We start from the raw sequence: 12,592 nt of genomic DNA, 5'->3' as shown, positions 1-12,592 counted from the left end.
TATCAATGAGAATACACAACAAATCCTCTCAATTCTCGTTTCCCTAAAATATATATATATATATATATATATATTTCACGAAGCTTTTCTAGATTTTATAACTAGTATTAGTAATCACGGGGTGCAAAACTTTCTTCTTTAGGCCAAGGGTGAGAGGAGGGTGAAGTAGTCACAAGACCACAGGTTGCCATGTTTGAACACAGATGTAGAATAGTGCTCCAGGACTATCTCTTTTCTATTTGGTATTTTCAGCCCCTTACATAAATTTGTCTCCTGTGATTTCAATCCAATTTGGGGTTCCAATGTTTCTCTTGATAGTTTGGACCCTGGAAAAAAATTTCACTCCCATAGAACTTTCTCATGATTTATTTTCTAATCCGTAATGTAATTTTCTGCTATCTCTATTCGATGTGTTGAAAATTTAAAATGATGAGATTATGATGTTGACAGATCAAGAAGCTGCTTAGAGAAAATAGACTTGATGACATTGTGGATGGAAATATGAAGACCTATGATGAAAAAGAAGTTGGTACTGTCATTCAGGTTGCATTGCTCTTCACCCAGAGCTCACCTGAGGACCGTCCAACAAAGGCAGAAGTAGTTAGATTGCTGCAGGGAGTGGATCTAGCAGAGAGATGGGCTGAGTGGGAGCAACTTGAAGATGTAAGGAGTCGTGAATTCTCACTCCTGTCGCACCAGTTTGCATGGGCTGAGGAGACTACACATGATCAAGTAGCTATACAGTTGTCCAAGCAAAGATAGCTTTTTTCCTACATGCATCAATTGAAAATTAACACAAACCTCTACTGCCTATCTCGAATAATAGTAATTATAGTATTATTAGTAGATATGTGTGTATCTATACCTATGAGAAAGATCAAAGACGATAGAGGAAGAAATTTTTGATGTTTAATTGTTTATATAGCCGAAGATTAGTTTTACATCTTGTATTACCTTTTGGTTTGCATCTTGTCACATTTTTGTGGGTGGATATGTACGTGGCCTTCGAGATACTGTATGTTAATTTTTCATCCAGTTTTGAGTTGGAAATTTAAGGTGCTTCATCTTCTTCTTGCGTGTCAGTCATTTTGTATTGAATGTGTAATTGTGACCTTTGAAGCCTATACTGAAACTATGTGCTTCAGTTTATATCTAGTTTTGGTCACAGAAATGGCTCTTTTATAGATTGTTCTATTCCTGCAGCTATCTAAACTCTGCCAGCTCAAAAGATGACTCGGCCATTTTTTTTTTCCGTCGAACCATGTTTCTCCTGAAGGATGAGGTCGGGAAAATGGCAACTGAGAATGTCCAGTATCCAATGCTGAGATGTGGCAAAAATATCGAATGCTGGTCGAGGTGTGGCATTTTGCGACAGCAGCAAATCTGTTGCATTGTCGTACTGTTGCAATGTACGACAAGAATTTTTTTTAATTAGCATGGAAGCGCAAAAAACAGAGCTCGTAGGGATTTAAATCAGTTTGAAATTAGCAAATTAATGCAAATAAACTTTGGTTCCGAGCACTTCTTTTACTCTTTCCCCCACAAATAAGTGTGGAGCTCTTGCAATGCTAGGTTAAACAACTATGGAATTGCTAGACCTTGCAATAAGTGTCATCAATCTCTCAAGCATGGTAGAAATGTAGCATTGGAGGTGTCAACATCTTCTATCCTTACAGTTTGATATCCTCGATCATCAAGTAACATTTATAACAAGACTACAAGAGCAATTAAACAGTAAGGTAACACAGTGTTACATTACCAAAAATTACAGCCTAACTACCTAACTATTCTCTAGTGCAAAACCCAAAGATCCTATTCCCTTGCGATGGAGAAAGTCTTCAATACGGAAACTGTGCCATGTGGATGGTGCGGCTGCCAATTAAAACCCACCAATTTTTGTGTTTTCAAAATTGCCCTACTTATCCTCTACAAAATACCAAAACCGCCCCCACTGACTGCTAATGTTCTTATTTGGTCTGTGCTAGCATTCACGTGACACGACAGATGTACTGAAGACTTTCTTCTTGTGATGCACTCAGACAATTTATGTGGATAAGTGAAAGTGAAACCTATCGGGAAATGTTTTTTTATTTTTATATTGATGAAAATGTCTCATATACAATAGAGAAAAATATATGACAACCAAATATGGAGTCAGAAAGAGGAAGAGACGTAGGGAATGAAGAGGTCCATATTCAGATTGAGATCCATATCTAGATCGAAATTAGCCAAGGTTGATGAATTTGGAATTTTCACTTAGATATGAAGTTTGTTTGTAAATTTAATTATATGAGGTATGTTTTTTGAAATTTCATTTCATTTCTATCGACTTGACAATGGATTGTGCTGCATGTAAATTTTTTTATTTTTTTTTATCCGAATCTGTTTTATTTTGTTCATGGTATTGTCATCAAGTGCTAGCCAATATGTTTCATAGGATCTGCTTAGTCATCGCAAAAGATTTTGTTTTGGTGTTTGGGATTTATGTGAATTTGTTTTGGTGGTGGTAATTTTTTTTTATCTGATCAAAGATTTAGTAGTAATTTGTAAATTTCCACCAGTAATTTACCAACAAGGTTGTGATTTTAGCTTATAGTAATTCAGTAATTTACCAACAAGGTAGATTGCCCCAGCCGAATATTCATGCATAAAGTAAGGGGACTTAAAGACCATGCGGTCTATTTATGTTCATGCCCACATGCATCAAATTAATATTAAAATTTACATTTATAAGCTTGCCACCGCCACATGTTTTTTTTTTTTTTTTTTTTGAATAAAGGGCTGGTGCGGCTGCCCTCAAGTCTTGATTAATAAAATTGTTGAATATAAGGGAGGGGGGGGGGGACATTGAGCCTAAACCCTGATTACAATAAGCATCTAGGGTATTTTCCGAAATAATATCAGAAATCTCTACAGGAGACTTGTATTCTAACAAGCACCATGCTAGCAAAGAGTGCACAATTAGCTACTCCATTTACTTTAACATAGCAGTGGCATAGTGGAAAGATAACTCGATATGTAATGCGATTACAACATAACATAATTACTAGCTTTAGCACAGCTTTCCTCCTATATATGTTGCCGCCGAAAAGTAAATCCAACGACACTTAGTCTCACCCTGCCACCACCGCATGTTTATATTGATAAAAAAAACCCAAACACCAAACATAAGCATTTTAGCGACTAAGCAAATCAGATGCATCATACATATTAGCCAACACTTAATGACAACACTAAAAAGTAAAAAACAAAAGGCAAATTATAATAAAATAAAATAAAGCAGATGCAACACAATCTATTGTCAAGTCGATAGAAATGGAATTGAAAATTCAAAAGACAAAAAGCATAGCTTAAAATTGTTAAATTTACAAATTAAATTTCAGGTATGAGTTAGAATTTAACATTCATCAACCTTGACTAATCTAGATCTCTTTAGTGGAAAAAGAAAGAATATGTTGACCATTTTCCTCTACCGTATAGTGAGGGACATTTTCCTTAATTAGTAGAAAAATAAAGTACATGTTCGGATAACCGTAAGGAAATATGCCCTTTCAGTTTTGCGCAAAGGACTATTATGCTAGTTTTGTAGTTTTTGGTAATTTGCTATTATAACTGTGGATTATGTTCATTTGTTGATAGACTGCAGTTGCTTATCTTGATAATTTGGTTGAATCAACTGTAATATTCTACTGGGATTCAATTCTTCATGATCCCCTAGTCCCTATGATTGAGGTTGCAGCATCATTTCATATGGGCTGTTAGATTGGAAATAAATATTATCGATTATCGAACATAACAATCTTTTTTTTCTATTTTTTATTTTATTTTTTTTTCAGGTAGGGCTAAAACGGCTGCCCTTAAGCCTTAACCATTCACAAAACCATAGAATTCAAGGAGGGACATAGTGCCAAAACACCATTTGATAATAAGTTAGGAGAGAATATCTTGAAATAATATCAGGAGTCTCCACTAATCATGTGTATTCTAATACGCACCACTGAGCAAAGAGTGCACGATTGGCTACTCCATTTGCTTCACAATTTTTGCGACATATCAGAAAGATGATGCTCACGCGGAGCCATAATACACTTATAAAATCAGCTTTTCCACTATGCTACCACTGAAAACTAACGTCTGTGACACTTAGTTTCATCCTGCTACCAGGAGGCTGCGACCATTTGACGATGCAAGAAACTCGCTCCCATCCTAGGCCAAACACAACACTCAAGGTGCGCAGACCAGGATAAACCTCACCTCATTCTAGTGTTCTATCCAAAAAAGATAGCAACTAATTAATGGCCCGCAGACACCTAAAATTAAAATACAAAAATAAAAGCAATTAAGCTTAAAACAAAAAGAGCCTAGGGTAAAGGCCCAAGTCCAATCACCAAGCCCAGGAAGAAAGTTGCAAGGAGCCTAACACCAATCTCTGTTACAATCCCCGAGATCGTAACCGGAAAATGACATCGTAAAAGAAGGAAGCTAAAGGAAACTAAAGAAAATAAGTAAATGAAAACTTCAATATTCTTCAATGATAGTCTTGGAGTACGTACATCTCAGTAGCTATATAAGATAGTCATAAAGTGTAACAAGCCCACAATACAATAATGACCCATAAAACATGTAAGAGTCTAGCCCATAAGACAAACGGATCCTAACACTCTCCCGCTTGAATCACTGCCGCTACCACACCACCTTTATCACACCTGCTGTCACACCCTTGAAGGTGCAAGGGGTGAAAGCACCGAGGTTAAGGCATGTCTTGCGCCTACCTCGAGTGTCGAAGGGCAACAAGGGTTGTCCAAGGAAGACAAGGCAAGGAAGTCCAGTGTTCGAGTGTGCAAGCCTCGCTAGCCAAGCATGCAGGCAGTGGGCAAAGCCAACATTAGCCAGTCAGCAGGCAAGGAGGGAGACTCAAGGGTTAACATCACTAAGCACTAATGGCAAGCCCATGCATTGAGAGTAGGAAATGCATGGCCTATGTGAGGGACTGCCAAGGTCAGCACACAGCGAGGGGGGAGGATGGCATGCTGACAAGCACGCAAGCAAGCTGCAAGTGAGCAACCAAGCAAGCTGATGCAAGGGCGATGCAAGCGGCGGTTAGCATAGTTTATTAGCTCTTATCCCAAGGGAGTTGGAGGAGGTTGCCTTGAGTAACTCCCCTTTGGATAAACCTAGGTGGTTGGGGTTGTCAACCACAAGATCGACTAGTTAAGCGATCTTATCCCTAGGCGGTTGGGGGTTGTCAACCGTAAGAGAAAAGCATGGGGTGCTCGACACACGTACCTAGGGAAGTTGGGGTTGTCAACTTTCGAGGGTTAGCTGCCCTCTATAAATAGCCAAGTGTGTTGAGACTCTAAACACATCCAATAGGGAGTGTATTGTGGAGATCCAAAACGAGTTCCTTTTGTTAAGTGTGAGTTAATAAAGGGTTGGGGTTTCCCCATATTTCGTGTGCCTTGTTGATTGAAACATTCATCCAAACACTGGTGTCCATTTTGAGTGTTGGGTGGCAGCGAAACACTTGAGTGATAAGCACATTTTACTTTGAGGTGTGCTAGGATGGTCTTGTTGTCATATGAGGGGGCAGCAAGGCACCATCACGGACTTGAGGGAAGCAAAAAAAATTTCGGCCCTACTCGAGAACGTGTTCGTGACACCTGCCACTGTCCACTGTCACCTGAACGCCATCCAACAGGTGGTTCTCAGATCCAACAAGGTAAGAAGAATCTCTGATCTGTCACCTCTAAATCCCGTCCGCCAAGACCCCTCACTCCGATCATGCAGCACACAAATCAGAGAAAGACCCCCATCTTATTCAATCCGGCGGCTAGAAAAGGAATCCGCGAATCCAACCAAGGACGCGTAGCCCCATCCACCATCCTTTGACTCTCCACCGTGACTTCCCGCAAAACCCTATGACCTCAGATGAAAGAAAACTGGTGCCGACAACCTCTCGACCTTCTCCACTTTGACTTGATTTATTTCGGGAAATCCCATCGTTGTCCATCAAGGACCCATTGCAACTAAGGTGAAGATGTCCTGTCCGGCTGCATCCACTGTGAGCCGACAAGGCCAGAGGCCCGAGCTGACTCGAAGGGCTGCCAGACAAGGAACGAATGACAACTGAAGAGAAGATTTGGGTTTCAGAACGAGTTTCTCTCTCTAGAGTTTCAGAACAGATTTAACATAACAATCTTTTAGAACAAGCCAATATGAAATTAGAAGTAGAGTTATGTTCTGCATCATATATAATCTAAAACATCTATACATTTGAGGAAGAGCCAAGATATATCCAGTTTCATATGAGCATTGGCTGTATGGTAAATTAGGTGTCCTGTAAATTAGACACGAATTTAGGATTTAAGGCTTTTGGAGTTTGGGCATGCAGTATGGTTTATATGTCAACCAATCATTCATGAAATATGCCATTGAGCATTTCCATGTGATAGGAAATAATCATTTGCATCATCGATAAGCCAAATGCAAACCCAAATAGCAATATACATACAAATGAGGACATGTAATTGTTTCAGTGACAATACCCGTACAACTGTAACCGATATAATTCACAATATACATGCAAATGAGGACATGTAATTGTTTCAGTGACAATACACGTACAACTGTAACCGATAAAATTCACAATGATATTTTGGTAGGAGGGTAGCTTAGACAGCCTGAGTGGCGCCACTGGATGCAAACTTACCATTTTCCAAATAATGTTTTTGTTTTTTTGAAAATGAGTTTGGAACCCAGCCTAATTGGGAGGCTCAGCCACACGTCCGTTATTATTTATAATAATAGAAGGATGATCGTACAGCTCCCCATCACCCCACAAAGCGTAGGCCTCTTCCCCATGCACTGCGTTATCTCCAATCAACAACTGCTCCTCCGGCATGCGTAGAGGAACCACAAACCGAATTGCCACACAAATGATTGAGGTCACCACGATGTTCCATCCGATGATGAACAGGGCGGCTACGATTTGTTTGAACACTTGGATGCCCCCGTAGGCTACCCCGCGAGAGTTCGTGACTGGCAAGAAGAGCTTACATAGTTGGGGCTCGGCAAAGATGCCGGTCAATATGCCACCTAGGAATCCGGCCACTGCGTGGGTATGGACGACGCCGAGGGTGTCGTCAACTGCGGTTAAGAGTCTCCACCTTTTGTCTACGATCATCATGGTGAACCATGGCACGCTGCCAGCCAATACTCCCATCACTATTGCTGCCCATCCTTGTACAAGACCTAATTCATTCACGAAATTACACAATACACGTACCATCAGTCTATGCAATTACATAGTTAGATATTATAAAATGGATTGTGCTACAGGCCACTAGCTTCTTGCATTACTAGCTTTATCGTTTAATTTTATAGTGTTTTTCACTTTACACTTTCTTTTAATTAAAATAGAATATTAGTCGATATACATTACACTTTAATATTGAAAAATCTTTATGAGTTTCATAGTCAAAGTACATCCTCATATCACATGGACGAACATGTATGTTAACTCTAATAACGTACAAACATAGATTGATCAGAAATTTTTTCTAATGGACACCCAGATCCTATCAATTATATATTAAGAGCAAAAATAAGAGAAGTGTAGACAAATTGATTAATGGAAAGAGACCCAAAAATATTTTTCCTTTTCTTCTTTTGTACATAATATAATATTTGACCCATCTAATACAGCAAAGGGACGCGTTTTGCCGTCGTCGGACGGGTGTATGTCGGCCCGTGTGGGTCTGGAGTGAGTGTCGGGTTCCTCGATCGGCATCTTGTTTGAATCGGGGAGATTGCGGTGACATTTTGTGAGGCGAGGAAGGGGGAGATCGAGGTGGCGGCCGGAGTGTGGTTTGTCCTTTGCTGGCTTGGTCGGCAGTTTGGCTTGACGACGCGAGGTTGGAGACTGCTAGGTGGTACTGTGTTTGGATCAAATCAATCCGATTTGGATAGGGTCTATTCGATCGGATCTGGGGGCAGAGTTGTGGTGCAGGGGCGGCGCGTTTCCAGGGTGTGGCAGGGATGGCAACATAATGGTGGGTGGTGCTGTGGTAATGACAGCACGGTTCCGATCTGCTCGAATCTATCAGATCCGGATTGGCTCTGTTTGATCTGTCCTGGTGTTCGATCCGGGATGGCGACATGATGGTGGGTGGTGCTTGTTGGCCCAAAAGGGACGTTGGAGGGCAGGAGAAATGGCCGGTGATCGGAGTAGGGGAGACAGAGATGCAGTTGGGCAGGGTTTTGTTGTTGGGCCCTTGTTGGTGGGCCGGTGTTCCTAGAGTTTTAGAGTTTGGTTTTTTGTTTGGTTTTGTCGGTAATAAGTTCCTACCTGTTAGGACGCACTACAGGTTGTGACAGAGACAATCTTTCTTTTGGCCGTCTAGTGGGTTGTTCCTGTTCTGGAGTTGGGTCAGCAACGGTGGCAAAAATCTCTGGCTGTGGCATAGACAATCATCCTTGGCCTTCTAGTGGGTCGTTCCTGTCTGGTTTCGTGTCAGTAGGCAATGGCGATTTGGAGCAGTAGAAATATTTAGTATATTCGATGAACTGTTATTTGATACGAACCGATTGTTTATGTTGCTCATAAACTTCGAGTTAACTCCTGAATTCACATTATAACGAGTCTCTACGCTAAAGCCAACCCTAAATTCATAATGGAGGATAAAAGTAAAAGAGCTAATTAAGTACCTGCAGCGGGAGTAATGACGACGAGGCCGGTAATCATTCCCTGGACTGCTCCGATGACGGAGGGCTTGTTGAAGAGGATGACATCGAGCGCCGTCCACACCAAGAGACTCGTGGCGGCGCAGATGTTAGTGTTGAGGACAGCCATGGAGGCGGTTATGTTGGCCGCATACGGATCTCCGCCGTTGAAACCGGCCCATCCCATCCACAGCAACCCTGCTCCCGCCAAAGTCAGCAGCACGTTGTTTGGTGGGAATCTCTCCCTGTCCATCTGCACCCTAGGTCCTACCTGAAACTCGACCAACGTCAGCATATCATTAAATTATATTCAGATTTCGTTTTATTTATTTGTTTAATTTTGAGTTCAAATTGATTTTAGTATCATTTTCAGCTGATAAAAAAAAAAATAGACTTGTAGCCATGAGACTGACCTCAACGAACTACAGACAACGAGGCTTTGTCCGACATAATATCATAGTTAAAGTTTGTCCAATTTTATTAGATTGATAAATAAATATTAAGATTTATTTGTAAGCATGTCGCTGTTGTTTAAATCAACTGGGCATATATCTTGCTTCCTTAGCAGTTAGCAACTTAGCATATGTACCAACTAATTAAAATCCAAGAGAAGAATACTCCAGATTTACTGGAAATTAAACAATTGGAAGAAGAATTCTCCTAAACCTAATATATGCATGAATATTCTCTCTTAGCTAAACAGTTTGGCTTGTATGTGTTAAATTACCAATCTTTATTATTGAGATTAATGAAAAGCTTTATACCAAGAGATTGAATTTAGAAAAACAAGAGATTAATTTTCCTAGGTTGACGATGGGGAAATGTAATTATTTGGATTTGGTTCAGTGCAAGAATGGACACATTTCTTCTTAGAAAAATGTACATGTCAAATTCTATATTATTGAGATAAAACGATTTGAAAAAGATAATATGGCTAAAATTCAAATATTTTGAAAGATTATATGACCTAACTGGCATTATGTGTTTTAGTCTTTACAATAAAAGACACTAGAGGTAAAAGACATGTCATGTCTGTCTTCACATTACAAGAAATTAAATGCAATGGACCCATTGGTATTGTTGTAAACAGAATCTCATAAAACACGATCTCGATCGAAAAGATAATATAGCTAAAATTCAAATATTTTGAAAGAGAGGTCATGGCATTATGTGTTTTAGTTTTTAGAATGAAAGACGCTAGAGGTAAAAGACATGTTTTGTCTTTACATAACAAGAAATTATAAAAGTCACCCAATGTCAAAATCAAATTAATGCAATGGACCATAGGTCTTGTTGTAAACAGAATCTTATAAAATCGTTTCGATGCCAAATTACTCCTTTTTTTTTTTTTTTTGACAATGCAAATTACTCCATTTAATATCTTCAGAGAGGAGGGAAAAAAAAAAAGTAGCATGAATGTTAACGTACCCAGTAAGCAGTGATGAAACCAGCGGTCCCTGAAGAAAGATGAATGACGTACCCGCCGGCGTAGTCCATAACTCCCCAATGAAATAAAAACCCTCCGCCCCACATGCTAAACGCACCGACAGTGTACGAGAAGGTCAGCCACAGAGGCACGAACATCATCCACGCCTTGAAGTTCATTCTCCCCAGCACCGACCCTGCCAACAGTATCGGTGTTATGGCCGCAAACATGCAGTGAAAGTACACCATGCTAGCCATAGGGTACCACGGCGTGGCCATGGCAGTCTCGAGATCGCCGTTGGCGTGGTAGTGTGCGGAGGCGGGGATGGCAGCCTGCTTGAGCAGAAACTTCTGCCCTAAGGCAGGCCCGGCCTTGCCCCAAAACGGCAGCAGCTTCTCCCCGAACGACATCTTGTAGGCCCACGTCACCCAGCAGATCACGACGGCGGCGAAGGCGTAGAGGGCCATGAAAGCGGAGTTTACCGCCCACTTCTTCTTCACTATGCTCCCGTAGAGGATGACGAGCCCCGGCACGCTCTGGAGACCCACCAGCGTGGCGGAGGTCATCTGCCATGCGTTGTCACCTTTGTTCAGCCAGACCGGGTTCGCTCCGCCAGTTGCGTCGTACGCCGCCATCTGATATATTCTCGAGTTTCAAATCCTGATTCTGCTACTGAACGCAAAAACTAACGGTAGAAGTAAAGGGAAGATAAGAGGTGTTCGTTATATATGTGAAAATGGGAGGTGGAGGACGGGAAATGAGGGTCCATGGAGGATTGATTAGTATTTGGAGGATGTGTGATCATAGGGATTAAAACGTGGCAATTGGAATAAAATTAAGACATGGAGAGCGGCTTTTGTCTTCGTATTAACGGGTGTGATTGACTAAATGGAATATGACGAGGACAAATGGAGTTTGAGTTAGCGGAGATGCAAAATGGCTATATTATATTAATTAATATTCCGTACTCCTGATTCCAGGCCGTGAATCTTTCCTCAGGTTTAGTTGTACTTTTGTAGAAGAAGAGGAAGAAGAATGTGATCGTGGTTGAGGGATTCATAAGCTGACAGCTGAATATTCATTATTAATTTTCTATTACTATTGGCTGAAAGAGAGATGTCGGCGGAGGTCTGACCTACACGCGCAGAAGGAACCAAACTTGCCTGCCGCGTTCTTGTGTCATACATTACGTTTAGATCAAGCATCATGTTAGACCACTGTATAATGTTCAAGAGCTTTTCATTATCAACTATCTGATCGATGACATCTAAAACAGTTTCCTGTAATTGAGTTTTTTTTTTCTTGGTGGTCATTAATTGTTAGAGTTAGCCCATTCAGTAATTTCTTTGTTATTGTATGTGGTAATCACTTGTTGATTATGTTGGTTTAGTTGTTAGCTATCCCAAGTGGGAAAACGTCCACAAGGGTATTATCGAAATTTAGCCCTTCTGTCTCCTACCACGACATCAATTGACGGAAATTTTGGATGGAGTTTGAAGAATTGGACGCGGCTGATAAAAATTGTGTGTTCAGGGGCGTTGTTGATGAAATTGAAAGTTTAGGGACTAACACTAAGAATGACCAAAAGTTCAGGTAAACAAGAATTAATCCTTTCATTTATTACAAGTAATTATTTTCATCCACTCACGCTAACGTTTTTCAATTACTTTCCCCTAGGCCTTTCGGTTTCAAATGCCTAGCCTGCAGATTAGCTGGTTCGACATAGTAGGATTCGAGGCATAACATCAGCTGCTGTTGTAATTTATATTGTAGGTTAATTACTTAATTATTTAACCTACTTGTATCTTGATTTCACTTTCCTCTTTTAGATTGCTCTAATAACCTGTGGGACAAATATTTTAAAGCTTGGGAGTTATATTTGTGTAATTGAGAATATGATAAATTTCGGATTTCAATTGACTATTGCGGAAGTGTAGGACTTGTTTTTACTTGGTTGTGGAGTTATTGTAATTTGGGGAGCAAGGTGGCTCCAGAAGAGCAATGGTGGTTTGCTTAGAAGTGTAAATGTGTTTTCTACAGATTTTGGATAGTCAATCTTTACGGGTGGCTTTACCCTAAACCCTAGAGTTATTCTTGAGGTGCCCGCAAGGCAACCTCAGATTTCATGGTGAAATCCGAGACGGGTCTGCTCATGTGATTTTACCTCAGAGTAATTTACCAACAAGGTAAATTGTAAATTGCCCTAGCTGAATACTCGTGGGTAAATAAAGGGGACTTAAAGACCATGCATTCTATTTAGGTTCATGCCCACACCAAACTAATATTAAAATTTATATTTAAAAAATTGTCACTGCCACATCTTTAAATGGATCAGAAAACGCAAACACCAAATCATAAACTTTAGCCAACACTTGATGACAACACTAAGAACACAGTGAGGCAAATTCTAATAACATAAAATAAAGCATATGCAGCACAATCCAC

The 12,592-nt window shown here is 40.4% G+C and overlaps 1 protein-coding gene across 1 annotated transcript; it reads right to left on the bottom strand.

Annotated features, from left to right (window-relative positions):
• Positions 1 to 6,475: 6,475 nt before the first annotated feature.
• Positions 6,476 to 10,934, bottom strand: LOC133723549 (ammonium transporter 3 member 1-like). The gene is made up of 3 exons (XM_062150396.1): positions 10,150 to 10,934; positions 8,707 to 8,992; positions 6,476 to 7,251 (listed from the first exon to the last, which is right to left on the bottom strand). Exons 1-3 carry the CDS (start codon positions 10,780 to 10,782, stop codon positions 6,761 to 6,763), a joined length of 1,410 nt encoding a protein of 469 aa, XP_062006380.1. The 5' UTR covers positions 10,783 to 10,934; the 3' UTR covers positions 6,476 to 6,760.
• Between the last annotated feature and the right edge of the window lie 1,658 nt (positions 10,935 to 12,592).

Source organism: Rosa rugosa, chromosome 7 (assembly GCF_958449725.1).
Source record: "Rosa rugosa chromosome 7, drRosRugo1.1, whole genome shotgun sequence".
NCBI lineage: Eukaryota > Viridiplantae > Streptophyta > Magnoliopsida > Rosales > Rosaceae > Rosa > Rosa rugosa.
The sequence above is the reverse complement of the archived record's forward strand: the minus strand, read 5'-3'. Positions and strand labels throughout refer to the sequence as shown.